The sequence below is a fragment of the Echinops telfairi genome, unplaced genomic scaffold (genome assembly GCF_000313985.2).
Source record: "Echinops telfairi isolate 266 unplaced genomic scaffold, ASM31398v2 ScPeMD7_20;HRSCAF=75, whole genome shotgun sequence".
NCBI classification, from domain to species: domain Eukaryota; kingdom Metazoa; phylum Chordata; class Mammalia; order Afrosoricida; family Tenrecidae; genus Echinops; species Echinops telfairi.
The window spans coordinates 5,260,256-5,276,298 of NW_022103917.1; the positions used below are offsets into that span (position 1 = coordinate 5,260,256).

At 42.4% G+C, this 16,043-nt stretch overlaps 1 protein-coding gene across 3 annotated transcripts in view; it reads left to right on the plus strand.

Moving 5' to 3' along the window:
* The window catches only part of ATP11C (ATPase phospholipid transporting 11C), a 188,745-nt gene that overhangs the window by 82,971 nt on the left and 89,731 nt on the right, over positions 1 to 16,043 (plus strand). For all 3 annotated transcript variants that reach the window (XM_045288343.1, XM_045288344.1, XM_045288342.1), the window contains exon 2: positions 15,679 to 15,798. In XM_045288343.1, coding sequence (XP_045144278.1) covers positions 15,679 to 15,798 — 120 coding nt within the window. The remainder of the gene's footprint in view (positions 1 to 15,678; positions 15,799 to 16,043) is intronic.

Below are 16,043 nucleotides of genomic sequence, written 5' to 3' on the forward strand. Positions count from 1 at the left end.
TAGTCCTTTGGCTTATGCTTAATGAATATTGGTTGAATGAATTCATCAACCCTACTAACAACTTCCCTTCTGTTTTATGTAGGGTTGCTATGCATTGAAGCAGACTAGAAGCCACCTAACAACCTTACCTTGTGACCTGTTATTACACAAGGGTGTTACTTTTCACCACATTATTGTTTCACAGTGTTAAACTTTTTCTCTTAAATTGGAGTGCAATTCCAAGGTATACTGTCCAAAGTGGACTCTAACTCCATAGAATCAGTGTACACGTTGCCTTCTAAGAAAGATGAGCAACTATCAGACTAACTCTGCCTTTCCTCTTCGCAGTCATTTTTAGGATTAGCAACAATGTCTAAAGGACGAATCTCAAAGCTATACACACAGTGTTTCTTCATTCTGAATTTATGCATTGCTTTAAAGCATTCTAAGTTTTTATTGGGGGTGCTCAATGAACATTGCATGATGATGAAGCCCAACTCTGTCTTATAGCAGAGTTCTCAGTATAGATAACTGACTTTGGGGTGGACCTCCTACCTTATCTTTTCCCTCTTTCCTCCACCCCCTTTTTTCAGCTCAGCTGAATCTAACCAGGAAGGAAGAGGTGAGCCTGCGTGTCTTTGAGAGTCTAGCACTTGGATGACCGCCAAGCTGGCGTGTCCTCGGGACACATTAGCTACACCAATGTCTGACTCTGCGGTGTGTTACTGACTGTTTATGCACAGAGCTGTCTTCCAACCCACCTACCATTTACTGACCCCTACTCATTCTGCTAGAGGAGCACGTACACTTCAGGTTCCAGCCTTAGAGGACTGCCTGCATTCCCTTGGGTTCTGTCTCCTTTTTCTTTTATTTTTAGACTTCAGTTATTTATTATATTTAAATGCATATCTTTGAGAATATCTTCATACAGAGTGGAAGCTGTTGAATTAATTGTGTATGGCAAGTTCTTGATTTTGAGTAATTTTCAAACTTTTAAATAAATTTTGTAGTATCTCCATATAATATATTTCCTTTTGTCTAACTGGACTTATATGACAAATGAATAAGGCTCTGTCTGCTTTTTGATGGTATATTTCTGTTTAGCAACATATAGAAAGTTTTGCCTCATATCTTAGTTTACAAAGTTGAGTAAGAATGGTTATAGGCGTGTTTTAACACATATGCACACGTGCATGCCTTTTCCAATAGTGTGTGAGGTGCAGTCAGTTGTATTGCCATCAGGAGACTGGAGTCTTCATGAACCTTTCGTTGTTGACTAATTGGGTCTTACCAGCCACTGAGTCACAGGTGCTTAATACCAAGACCTGCAACCTCTGTGCTGTTTCATGATTTGGCCGAAAGCTCTACCCCCAGTTCAAATTTTGCCAGGTATTTTTAATGTAGGCTGTAAAATCTTTTTTTTAAATCATTTTATTGGGGGCTCATACAACTCTTATCACAATCCATACATTCATCAATTGTGTAAAGCACACTGTACTTTCGTTACCCTCACCATTCTCAAAACATTTGCTTTCTGCTTGGGCTCTTGGAATCAGCTCCTCATTTTTTCATTTTTCCCCTCCTCCCCGCTACCCTCTTTCATGAACCCTTGATAATTTATAAATTATTATTATTTTGTCATCTCTTACGCCGCCGGACGTCTCCCTTCACCCATTTTTCTGTTGCCCATACCCCAGGGAGGAGGTTATATGTAGATCCTTTTAATCTGTTCCCCCTTTCTACCCAACCTTCCCTCCACCCTCCCGGTATCACCACTCTCACCACTGGTCCTGAAGGGCTCATCTCTGCTGGATTCCCTGTGTTTCCAGTTCCTATCTGCACCACTGTACATCCTCTGGTCTAACCAGGTTAGTGAGGTAGAATTGGGATCATGATAGTGGGGGGAGGGGTGGAAGCATTAAAGAACTAGAGGAAAGTTGTGTGTTTCATCGATGCTACACTGCACTGTAAGTGACTCATCTCCTCCCCACTACCCCTCTGCAAGGGATGTCCAGTTGTCTACAGATGGGCATTGGGTCCCCACCCCGCACTCCCCCTCATTCACAATGATATGATTTTTTTATATTGGTTCTAAATATCCCCAGTATATGCTTTAGGATGATCCCATTGTTATTCTCAATCGTGTATTTGACTAGGATTTCATTGCTCTATTTGGTTAAAAATGCAAACAATAGCAAATCATTTGAGGAATGTGTTTGGTGGAAAACTGGTTGGGGGTGGGATGGGGTGGGGCAGTATGGCCTTTAGCATGAATGGTGTTTGTTTTTCCAGAAGTAATTTTGCTTGTATTCACTCTAGTAAGAAATATTTTGTAGTGGTTTCATGTGTGTGTGTTTCAACTTACTGCAAAAACCTTGGGTAAAAGGCAATCCTAAGTGACTAATTTTTTTTTAAAAAAAGGTCTTCTGGCAGTTAATCCAAACCTGTTTTATCTTGAAGTCACTTATCCCCTGAAGTTGGGACATAGATTCTGTTCTAGTCCATAAGAGGCCATAAAATGTTTCCCTAGGATTCCCTAGACATATTTAAGAAGGCAGTCTTCTTCCCCTCCCTCCCTTTTCTGGAGGTAACCATTAAATAAATTGCCCTGGTGGTCCTCTAAATGGACATCCTTAAAGTCAGAGTGTCAGTGTACCTTCTCATGTATGAAGATTAGCACCCTGAAAGGAGTTTAATCTCGTCTATTTGTACTTGAATAGAAAAGACCCTGTCTGCATTTACCTGATAAACCCTGATAGAGCTGCAGTTTTGGTTGATAGACATGTTTGATGTGATGGAGGAATATATTACGGTAGCATTGTCTAAATCATGCTATACGGAGCGTGATATCACGGGATCTGCTGATGGGCACATACTTTTGGTAAATGTTGACGTTCCAAAGTTAAAGAGGTTTCTTTACTGGAGCCTTCCCTATGAGGGTGCGGCATGTGAGTCGCCTAGAGAAGACTTTCTCTTTCTTGAGGAACATCATGAGTGACTTATTCCATGGAATGTAACTTGGGAGACATTTAGAGATGCATGCATTCGGATGTACTTGCCAGTTCTCAGTGAGCTATTCCTAGTTGGCAGCACTCAAAGGCATAGTGAAATTTCAAAACCCGAGCAATTTTTATTTCCACTCAAGGATTCGTTTAATATTCATTTGATGTGCCCTTCATACTTTGTTTTTGGTGTTTGAAAAATTGCCCTACAGTCAGCTTACTAATTTTTATAGTCTTTTTAAGAGCATGTTTTGGGAATAATTACAATCCAATCACTTGTTAGGCTTATAGCATTGCCCGATATTTATAGTGTACAGTATCTTAACATCTAAAACTTTGTTATGGGGAAGGAGTGGGAGAAGGGAGAATTAGAGACTCAATTCAAGTACGGTTCCAAAGTAACCAGGTTCTCTGGAGAAAATTGATTCATATGCCCACAGTGTCATCAATAATTCCCAAGGACTAATCAATGTATGTAAGGAGCCTTAGTGGCACCGCGTGTTAAGCATTGTGCTGCTCATTGCAAGGCAGGAGTTTCAAACCCACCAGCTGCTCTGTGAGCGAAAGATGAAGATCGCATCTTTGGAAACACAGTGGGTTTGGTTTGGCTTTCTTGGCTTATTTGCTCCATAGAGGCCTTTGTGGTTACCCCTGCCTCTCTTCCACCTCCCTGACTAACCCCAGTCCTTTGCATGCACACCAGGGAAGGATGCTATCCACACCAAGGACATGGCCCTAACTCGTGTGATGGTCCAGTTCCTGGAGTTTTAATATTCACATAGTTGCTTGCAGGCATCATCTTGTTCACTTGAATTTAGCCTTCAGAATCCTTGACAGACAGTCATCTCTGGTTGTAGTATTCTTTGAAGTTCTGCGACCTTGTTTCACTTATAAGGAAATGGAGGCTCAACTAACTAAGCCATTTCTCCCAGGTCTCTCAGGAAAGGAAATGGTAATAAATAATCTTTCCCAGTGCCCTATCTTTGTTGCTTCACCTGCCTCACTTGCCTAAAGGGAAGGTGCTTATTTCAAGAGCAGACTTTTTCCTTTAAGTTATAAATTGAGCACAGATGTGGGCTATGTTATCGTGGTTGATTTGAAGGCTAGAAACCCTTCACTGATGAGTCACAACTCAGACCTCCCAGCCACCTGGTGCCATTGCAGAATCTTGCAGTTGACCTTCCTATTTTTGTTGGAGTTGTTCAAAGAGAAATAGGTAGAACCTGAATATACTGCTTAAATGTATCATATGTGCATTTTACCCCAATGACTTTGTTTTTTCTATGACACTTTTCTTGGAAACATGCATTCAGTGGCTTTACTGGGCACTCCCCAGCAAATATATTTCAACTGCCAGACCTTTCTAGGAACTGTAGTATCACTTTTATAATAATGATGCTATCACTGAGATGGAAAAGAAAAACTGGTTGAGGCCATCAGGCACCTCTTTTGCAATATATGTTTTTGGCTCTAGCTAAGGTTTCTTATCTTCTTATACTGTAATAAAATTCTTCTCTGGTGACCTAGAAAGTAATTTTTGGATGAGAATTTTTCTCTTCCAAACAGTGATATTGATAAAGACATCCCCCCCACACCCATTCACCAAATACCCAGTTGTTCTTTTGCCTGCCATTGTTATATATTGCAACTTGCTTCAGAGATAGACCTTTCTAACTTATGAAGACTCTAGGAAGGAAAATCTTCCAGCCCTGAGGCACCTCGCCATGAGACCATCTACTTAGGCCTTCTGTGTAGCTTGTTGCACATTTTGGACTCCAAAATATACAGTACTGCAGTTGTGATCTGCGTGCGGCAATTCATCATATCCTAGTGAATAGCTCTGTTATTGTTTTCCTCTTAAATGATTTGCCTGTGTGCATCCAAAATTTCATTTGCAGTTTTGGCGACAGCTCTAGCCCTAACTTGGCTATAGCCCGTTTCTGATGTTGTTAAGTGCCATCAAGTCGATTCTAAACCATAGCAGCCTTCTGCACAACAAAATGAAACACTGTCCGGTTCTGTGCCATCCTGAGCCCATTGTGGGCTATAGCCACTGTGTCATTCCATCTTGTTTCTTAGGGGAAGGGTTAGAAAAGAACTTGCAAGATGGGAACATACTGTGCTACAAGATAGTGAAATGCAGGTGCTTTCCAATACAAATGTACAAAGACCAACACAACTGCGGGGAAGAGTAACAAAGGTCATGGAGAGCAGCTCTGAGGCCTTAAGGAATAGAACCGGCCTTTGAATGTTTCTTTGCTGCCTCCTTGGAAGTACACAAATGGGAAACTACAGCTGATTCTGTTCCCGACTTCTGGGAAACTTTACAAGGACCCCAAGGCTTGGTACAAGTTGCCTGGAATTTGGCAGAGGGCTCTCCCCATTGTAGCAAGTCTACCCAGGTCTGTATGGAGACTGCCTGCCCCACCTTTACCTTCTGCCTCTGAGGTTTCTGATTTGTATTTTATTCTGATCCCTTCTCAGCATGGCCTTTTGAGGCCCTGGGGCCTTCTTTATACTGGCTTTTTATTTGCGGGTGTATTTTTATCCACTTGAGGGCTGGCCTATATGCTTAGCTAGATTGTCAGTCAGCCTCACATTTGTGCCTCTCTTTAGAAGTTATTTAAGTACATCTTCATTTCAGATTTTGAATTATGCCAAATGTTTGGGATGAAAGGCAGTGTGTAGGTATGGGTAGGGAAAGGGAACAGTCACTTCTGGGCCACTTAGCTGCCTGTGCTGAGTTCATTTGTAATGAAGGCTGTGCCTTTCTGGTCCTCAGACTCAGATGCTGTGTTAAGAGAGAGCCTGTGAACCCGGAAAACTGAGTTGCTGAGCTGCAGCAGGAACTTTGACAGTCTCTAGCTACTCTGTATATGGAAGACCCTCTGGAACATTACGGAAATATTCTGCTTAAGCTCCTTAGTCACTAATGCCGACAGTATTTTTTTTCCATAAGCACTCTGTTAGCTGATCCTGTAAGAAGACTGCAGTTGATCTTTAAAGCCACATTTCTGGAGCCCTGAGGTCCTTGGAAGAGCCTGGTGAGACAGTGGTTACAGCATTGTGAACCCAAAGTTCCACCAGTTCAAACTCACCAGCCACTTTGGAAGAAGGATGAGGCATTTTGCTCCCGTGTAGTGCCAATATGAGCAGTGGATTTGGCTTGGGAGGCCCTTTGGGGTGAGAGCCTGGTGGGGAGGGGGAGCAGATTGGAAACACGTAGAATATACCCCTGATGAAAGTAAACGACTCAGCAGATCGCATTTCGGCAGTAAGAGTAACCCCGGCTTCCCAAACACAGCCCCAGTCTTATCCAGATCCTCACAGTCACTGTTTTTTAATAGTCACTGCTTTTTCCTAAGATTTTATGCTGCTGATTTTTAGGTGTTTGTGTAGGGCTTGATATCCATTATCCATAACAGTTCATTCTTCTTTCAATGAACTAAACATGCTGCTACTGGGGTAGGCCTAACTATGGACATTCTCTATGTCTAAGGTGGTTAATGCATTTTTTTTCAATAGGCATTGGGTCAGGTGTTTGAGAATTTCAGTTAATATGATTGTAATGAAGCTTTAAAAACACACAATGCCCTGCCTCAGTCTTGCTTTACTTGCTCTGACAAAGAAGAACAAGAGAGCTTAGTCACTTAAGAATATGAAGAAAAATCTGATTTCGGAGGATTGTTTAAGATTTCTGGCTGTAAACCACATAGCAAGATGATTCTTGGCTTGTTATAAAGAAGTAGGCTGGGAGCCTTGGCAGTTTGACAAGGGAATAAATGCATTGTAGTGATTTTAACCAATACGATTAAGACACTGCAAAGGGTCTCTTGCCACTGCAGTGGTGTCTTTCACCGCCCCCAGCCGTTGTATAGAAATGCTTGGCATTGGGGAGCATTTAAAGAGATGTCTGAAATGTGAAGAAATGCTCTTGCTTTCCATTTTTACTTATGTTGCCCCCTTCAAAACACTGGGTCTGATGCTGGCATGAAGCAGCAAACCAATAGAGAGGTCTTGTGGGGTTGGCCCCAATCCCAGCTACGAGGACATCACGCCCCACCCCCCTTTCCAAAAAAGGGCACTATAGAGATACTACAGAGGTCAGCACTGAAGCTACAGCTCAGGGAGACTGGTGCTTCTGATCAGAGCACATGGGAACAAATGAAGAGGGAAGGAGAGAGAGAGGGAAACACATCCTAGCCCATCAAGCCTAGTACAATCTTCTGGCTCAGAGCAGCCAATGCACAGAGAGGACCATAAGGCCAGCCCCACCATGAGACAAGCGGTCCCTTACTGAACCATAGCACTATGAGGACAACACTGGAGACACAGTGTGGGAATTGTGCCCGATCTGACCTCACCACACCTGGGGCAGCATACTAAGGGTGTTCATTAAGAGCAGCAAGGGGAGCAAAGCAGTGGACTCCCAGAGGAATACCAAAAATAGACTTTGGGGCCAGAGTGTGGCACCCCATCAGACTTGACCGGAAAACACTCATAAAGCCAACGAACAGAGCTGGAACTATTTATAGGCTTTTCTTTTCTGTTGTTGGTTTTTTGTTGCTTTGCTTTGTGCTGTTTTTGCTTATTATTGTCTCTGCATGTTTATCTAGATAAGATAGGCAGGATAAACAATCCGGAGGAGAAAACAACAGGACCGATAGTTCCCGGGGGACACGGGAAACGGGAAGGCGGGGAAAAGAAGGGGGGTGGGCAATAAACTCAGGGACAAGGGAACAACAAGTGATCTAAAACCGATGGTGAGGAGGGCGTAGGATGCCTGATGGGGTTCGATCAAGTGCAATATAACAGAAGCATTAAGTGAAACCTGAATGAAGGTTGTTGAACATGATAGTGGGACCAAAAAAAAGTACAAGAAAATAGAGGAAAGAACTAGGAGGCAAAGGACATTTATAGAGGTCTAAATACAGGCATGTACATATGTAAATATATTTATATATAGCGATAGGGAAATAGATCTATGTACATATATTTTTATGTTAAGTATTAAGGTAGCAGAAGGACATTGGGCCTCTACTCAAGTACTCCCTCAATGCAAGAACACTTTGTTCTAATTACCTGGCATTCTGTGATGCTCACCTTCCCGACGTGATGGCGGAAGACAAAGTGGGTGCATAAGCAAATGTGGTGAAGAAAGCTGATGGTGCCCAGCTGTCCAAAGATATAGCGTCTGGGGTCTTAAAGGCTTGAAGACAAACAAGTGGCCATCTAGCTGAGAAGCAGCAAAACCCACATGGAAGAAGCACACCAGCCTGTGTGATCAAGAGTTGTCGATGGGATCAGGTATGAGTCATCAAAGACCCAGAACAAAAAATCATATCAATGTGAATGAGGGGGAGTGCAGAGTGAAGGCCCAAAGCCTATCTGTAGACACTTGGACATCCCCTTACAGAAGGGTCTCGGGGAGGAGACGAGCTAGTCAGGGTGCAGTCTAGCACCATTGAAATATATAACTTTCTTCTAGTTCTTTACTGCTTCCTCCCTCACACTATCATGACCCCAAGTCTACCTTACAAATCTGGCTAGAATAGAGCATGTACACTGGTACAGATAAAAGCTCACAGCACAGGGAATTCATGAGAGATAAATTCCTCAGGACCGATAATGAGAGTAATGATGCCAGGCAGTAAGGGCAGGAGGAGAAAGAGGGAAGCAATCACAGTTATCGACATATAGCCCCCTCCCAGGGCACAAACAACAGAAAACTGGATGAAGGGAGACCGGTCAGTGTAAGACATGAAATTTTTTTTTTACAAATTATCAAGGGTTCATGGGGAGGGGGCGGGGGATATGAGCTGTTACCATGCCCTCAAGTAGAAAGAAAATGTTTTGAAAATAATGATGGCAGCATATGTACAAATGTATCTATGGATTGTGATAAGAGCTTTAAGAGCTCCCAATAAAATAATTTAAACAGAAAACTGGGTTTGCTAGTCAGAAATACTAATGCTTCAGAGGAGAATTAACTCTGGGGCTGGAGGCTGGGAAGCAGATTTTCCCCAAAACAGTTTTATTTACAAGTAATTTACATATCATATCACGGGGAATTGTACAATCACCCCCACATCAATTTTAGAGCAATTCTCGACCTCCATGGTTAAATCACTTTAAAGATGATTCGTGCAGTCACAATCCGTTCTAGTGCTGCCTCTCCCTTCCCGTCTTCTTAGTTACTACCACGATCAACCCCCTGGTAGTGGGTTTGGTGGGGGTCCTACTGAGGTATCTCTAGTCTCAGTTTTTATCTAATCACTCTGGAGACTGTCAAGGAACATCGTAATTTTGACAGCTTTCCTTTTTAGATAATCAGCAAAGGCAGAGGGTTTGGGATGGTACTAAGGGACCCTGGTGCTATAGTGGGTTATGTGTTGGACTGCTAGGCACTCTGTGGGAGAAAGATGAGATTTTTCTGCACCAATAAAAACTTACAGTCTTAGAAACCCACAGGGGTAAGTGTACTGTGTCCTAAAGGGTGCTATGAGTTGGAATTGACAAGATGGCAATGAGTGAGTGAGTTAAGAAAGAGACCTGTTGGGGTTGTGGGGTAGGCATTGGGCTGCTAACTGCAAGATTGGGGATTCAAATCCCTGAGCTACTCCTTGGGTGAGAGTTGAGGTTGTTCACTCCATTAAAAGGACAGATGTACAGTCTCAGAAACCCCTATCTTGTTTTACTATGAGTTGGAATAGACTCCACAACAGTGGGTGGGTCAGAGTCCTATCTTGGATTTTTATTGAGATGATTGTCTTTTGGTATAAAGCACTTTCTTTTTAATAATAACTCAATTTATACAGTGGAGGTGTTAATTAGTGAGTGCAGAAGGGCAATTTTTTGTTTCAAAGGAGAATTTGAAATTACTTTCTTTCTGTGTTAATTCATATATTGTCACTAGTCTTAAAAATATTTCCCCATCCTTTCTATGGTAGTGTGTGACGTGTCATTCAAAGTCAGTGCCAGCATGTTTCTATTAAGAAACTGCTGTAAGGACACTTGGATGGGTTGCAGTTCAGCACAGGATGGGCTCTGAAATGACTTAATATTCATGATGAGGTGGTAAGAATCATGCACTCCTACTCCAGACTACATTGTGCGATGTCCAAATGGGATTTTCAAAAAATGCTTCTTACTTGAAGTTTCTCTGCCATAGCATAGGCGCCTACTCTATTCAGCATCAAAGGGACTGAATAGCACTCCATTGGCAGAAAGTGGAAAATTACAGTGAATTTACACATGCATTCATTGTTGCCTTTTCTTATGCGAACCAAACAGTGTTATACAGTTGTAGCAAGTTCCACCAGAGATTGCAGGCTCATCAGATTTTAAGGTGAATCAGGCATGGAAAAGTCATCTATTTCACCCCAGCCCTTAGGTAGCTCAACTGAATGCACCTGAACTGAGAAGATTGCCCTATTTTGGAAAATGCTCAGCAGTGAGCATTCTACCGCTTTTCTTAGGCCCCTATTTTATCGTTCAGCAATGATCACTGCTAGGACCAGCACCCCTGTCTTCTTCCCACCTACACAGCAACTTCCATCCATTTTATTCATCGTAATGGAGAGAGAGGCCACTTACGCCTTCTGTGCAAGTGATCAGAGGAAATATATGGAGAAAGCGATTGGCAAAACTGTGACTACTATTCAAATGTAGGGGCTTCATGAAGAATCTCAGGTGCAGAGAAAAAGCATTCTACTTTTGCTTACCCTTTGTTGTCTGGATGCAGAGAAGGGAGTTAAAAACAGTTGAGATGACATTAATCAATGGCCATGATTGACACAAAAGAGGGGCAATCAGAGTAAATAATACATTTTTTTACCCCATGTGGTTTAAGCTTTGCAAAATATATATCATGGAAACTTTACATGCTCTCAGACCCCCTGTAATGCTAGTGAAAATACAGAAATAAGCTCCTGAATCTGAATGTATATAGCTTCTAATAGTATATAAGAAAAGGTGGTCATTACTGGTTTTCAAAGGAGTTGTGTTAGGCTGGGTTGACGAGAAAAACAAATTCAGTGACACTCATCTATGTGTAAGAAAGAACTTTATATCACAAAAGTAATTATATATCAATAAGGCATCCCAACTCAGTCCAATTGAAGTCCCTAAGTCCAATAATAGTCCATAAGTCTCACCCCGTCACAGGCAATGATGCAAAATACAGGACGATCACAGACTGGTGGGTGCAAAGTCATGTGGATCCAAGGTCAGTCAAAATATGACAGGCAGCTCTGAGGTTGGCCTGCAAGCACCAAGGTGAAGGCAAAGAGAATCATGGTTCCCTGGGCCCTCCTTATGAGAAGACCACGCCTACAAGAAAACATCATTAGGCTATCTGATTGACAGGTTCGATGCTATCCTTACACTTTTATAATCGCGAGTTGACCATAAAATTATGTATCTACCACAGGAGTCTCTGAAGATTTCCCTGGTCACCACTGATTCTTGCCCTTTAAAGGACCTTGGACAATCCGTTTTAGAATGCCTGCATTCGAGCAAGCAGGTAAATAGGTTAGCCAGCACAGAAACTCACTGACTTTTTCATATGGCTCTCGGTAGTACCCCATAAGCTCCCTTAGTCAGTGTCAGGGCAGATTCCTAGAAGTTACCCTTTATATTAATTTTCCAGTGACTCCCTACTAAATTATCCTTCTATGTGCTTGCATGACAATAGGCAAAAGATGTTGTCTATAATTTTCAGTGATTTCCATTTTTTTAAACTAAAATGTTTTTTAAAAGATGCTATCTACATAAGGTACAAAAGTTTAGATGGGACCACATCCAAAAATAGCAAATGTTTAGAGAACTTTGCAAGCCATAAGTAGTCTTGCTTGAAATGATGATTTGGTGGGGGGGGGGGGCAAGAAATGAAGTATCTGGATTTAAAATAGATTATTGAAAGAAAGGAAAATCTATGTGGCCTCATCGGGACATTTTAGTTAGGGGAATAATCCTTTCCAAAATAATAATGGAAATATATAAATGGCTCCCTTCCCAGAAAATGTATTACAGAGGACATCACTGAAGACATAATCCAGGGAGAGTGGCTGGTCTGTCCACATCACACGGGTGCAAACTAAGAGGGAGAGAGAGAGAGAACTGCATGATGGCCGACCAAGCCAACCCCCGCCAACCCCCACCTATACTCCCCCCCACCCCACCCCTACCCCCGGGACAACATTCCTGCTCGAAGCAGCCAATGCACAGAGAGGACCATAGGGCTGGCCCCACCTTGAGACAGGACATTCCTTCACTGAGCCATACCACTAAGGGAGACAGCACTAGAGACACTGCACAAAGTGTGCCCAGTGTGTCCCATGCACAGCAGGGTGAAATGCCAGGGGAGTGCAATGGCAGCAAAGGGAGCAAAGTAACCAAGTCCCCAAGGAATCCTGAAAATAGTCTTCGGACTCTGGGGACAGGGCTTGGCACCTCATCAGACCCGATTGGAAAACACTCATAAACGATCAGCAGACAGATCTGGAACTATCATTTATTTTATCTTGCCTTTTTATTTCACCCTGTGTCTATATAAGACAAACAATCCTGAGGAGAAAACAACAGGACCGACGGTCCTGGGGGAACATGGGAGGGGAGGGGGCGGGGGGACTGGGAGGCAACAAATTCAGGCATAAGGGGAACAACAAGAGATCTAAAATTGGTGGCGAGGAGGGAGTATAATGCCTGGTGGTGTTTGATCAAGTGCAATGTTTCCAAGAGGAATTACTGAGAGTCGAATGGAGGGTAAGCATGATAGTGAGACAGGAGGAAGGTGAAAGGAAATAGAGGAAAGAACTAGGAGGCAAAAGCTATTTATAGAGGTATAACTATAGGCATGTATATATGTAAATATACTGATTTGTAATGAAAGGGATAGAGGCCAGTGTACATTTATTTATATGCTAAGTATTAAGACATCAGATGGACTTTGGGGCTCTACTCAAGGACTCCCTAAACACAAGAACCTGGCACTTCTTTGATACTCGCCTTCCTGAAATGATCGCTGAAGACAAAATGGGTGCAAAAGCAAATGTGGTGAAAAAAGTGGGTGTTGCCCAGCTATCAAAAGATATAGCATCTGGGGTCTTAAGGCTTGAAGTTAAACAAGTAGCCATCTAGCAGGGAAGCAAATGAGCCCATATGGAAGAAGCACACCAGCCTGTGTGATCATAAGATATCTACTAGATCAGGTATCAAAAGATCCAAAATAAATAATTATAACTATGTAAAAGAGGGGTGTTGGAGTGGAGACCCAAAGCCCATCTGAAGACAATCGGACATCCCACCCCCCCCACCCCTGCACACACACAGAAGGGTTACAAGGAAGGGACAATTCAACCAGGGTGCAGTATAGCACCAACAAAACACATCATTCCTCTAGTTCCTGAATGCTTCCTCCCGTCTAGTACAATGACCAGTTCTACCTTACAAATCTGGCTAGACTGGAGTACACCATTGGTACAGATAAGAGCTTTTGACACATGGACTTTAGGTCAGATAAAACCCTCAGGAACAGTAGTGAGAGTAGCGATATCATGAGGGTATGGGGAAGAGAGAGCCAGTGGGGGGAGGGGAGGGGGAGAAAAGGGGAACTCATGACAAGGTGTTGCATATATAGCAGCCCCACCGCCCAGGGGGACGAATAACAGAAATGTGGGTGAAAGGAGACAACAGACAATGTAAGATACAAAATAGCAGTAATATATAATTGATCAAGGATTCATGAGGGTGAGAGGCTGGGGAAAGAAAGAGGAGCTCATACCAAGGGCTCAAATAGAAAGAAACTGTTTTGGAAATGTTGATGGCAACATATATACTTAATGTCTTAACATAATTGAATGATGGATTTTAATAAGATTTGTAAGAGGCCCCCCCAATAAAATGATTAAAAATATAGTAAAATGCTAGTGACTTAGTTTCCAACATCCTACAAGCCAACAAACCACAACTGTGACAAACTGACAGACAAGTAGTGGAAAGGATTGGGTAGGACTATCCAAATATGGTATGGGTAACACTAATAGAAGGGATTGGTCAATTTTTACTACCACATGATGTCTGTAAGGATGAGCCATCTTGGAAGCAGCTGTATGGAAGAGATTAACCCCGAGGACCTTGGAAAAGCACATCCAAGATCTCTGTGTGAGGTTGTAGAGGCTGCCAAGTCCAGATGCATTACAGACTGTGGCATGGAAGCTCAGAAGAGCAGCACTGAGACTATGGGGTGCCTTCTCCTCATCTGGCCTGAGACCATGGAGCCATAGGACAGAGGGACAGATGGGCTTGCTTCCTGGTCTATGGAGGCAAATGCCAAGCGATTACATCACTGAGAAACTAAGAAGCAGTGACATACTTGGCTGCCATGAGGCCAAGAAGCTAAGAAGCTTGAGACTTGGCTCCTGGCTGAGGAGACCAATGACTGTACCCTACTGTTTGCTGATCCTGACTTTTGGTAACCTGTTATCTTCCCTAATAACCCCCTTTAAATATGAAAAAATAAATATATAAATGGATTTTGGTTTCTAGCCTGCTTAATGTGATTTACATATTTTGTAGTCTCCAATATGAGCTGATAGTCTCATCAGAGGAGACTATCTCAAATGTATACATTATCTTCTTCCCAAGAAATGTTAGGTACATTACACACCATCCCAATTTGGGCTCATCTCTAGGGTAGGAGGTAGTTAAGACAGTGTATTATCCTTATTCATGATAAGAAACCAGAGTGAAGCCTCACTGATAGGAGATGGTGAGCCCAATCTTTGGACTTTCTAGATCCAGTTGATTTCATTCACTCTCACTGCCATTGAGTCGCTGCTGACTCATGGCGACCCCATAGGACAGGGTAGAACTCTTTATGGGAGTAGAAAGCCTTGTCTTTTTCCTGTGAAGCAGCTGGTAGTTTCGAACTGCTGGCTTTGTGGTTAGCAGTTCAATGAAAGGCGTAGTGGTTATGCACGTTGGGTTGCCCCATCAGGATAGCAGTTTGAAACCACCAGTCATTCTATAGGAGAAAGGTCCCAGGGAACCCAAAGGGGCAGTTTCCACATACTGTAGGGTCACCATAAGTCAGAATTGACTTGTTGACAGTGGGTTTGGTTGGTTTGGGGTGTGAAATGACAATATGACAAAAGACTTAGAGATGACAAAGAAATCTCTTCTATAAAGTCAAAGAATTACAAAGTTTCTTTGTAGCTATATTAATTATATAATAAAGACAGCTGTTCTATTTCCAACCATAAAATAAGTAATTATTTTATGTTTAGAAGAAAATTTCATCCAACCTTTCTGCTTTCTTGAGTGGTAGGTGACAGCTTGTCCCCAGGAGTTGTGTGATCAGTGCGATATTTCTGGCCTTTTTCTGAGTTGATGTGTTGCTGTGATGATGGTGACCACCATTCTTTTGGTGGCAGTAACAGCAACAATAACAACAGTTTCTCGTGGATATTTAATTTAAACATTTTCAAATTGTGGTGTGGACTTCTACGCAACTGGTTCAAGCTACACTTTTACTACCCTTCACTATAATCCAGCAACCAAGACTTAGGTGAACTTTGAATTCCCTACCAAGGTTTTCTCCTGACTGCCAAACAGATTTAGACAGTAATTCTGAGCTCTGAAGATGCCTGGAGAGATGTGATGAAAACCTGACTTTTCCCCTCTTTATCTTCGGCAGTGTGCTGGGGAAGAGCAGCGAGTTGGTACACGCACAGTATTCGTCAGCAATCATCCAGTTTCAGGAACAGAATCCTACATTCCACAAAGATTTTGTGATAACAGAATAGTCTCATCTAAGGTAAGGTGTTTTGTTTTGTTTTCTTTTTAGGTTCTGCGTGTGCTTGTTTTTTAACTCAACAGTGTTCATGTAGTGAGTCAGTTAATGCATTTATGTTTGTTGACGCTTCTGAGGAAGTGGGTACATTTATATATGCATTCATTGACATGCACTTAGATAAATCAAGTACGAATTGTTATCATTTTCTACTGAAAAGTCCTTTAAAAAACATCATCATTTTGTCACTTTAGAGCTGAAAGATCACG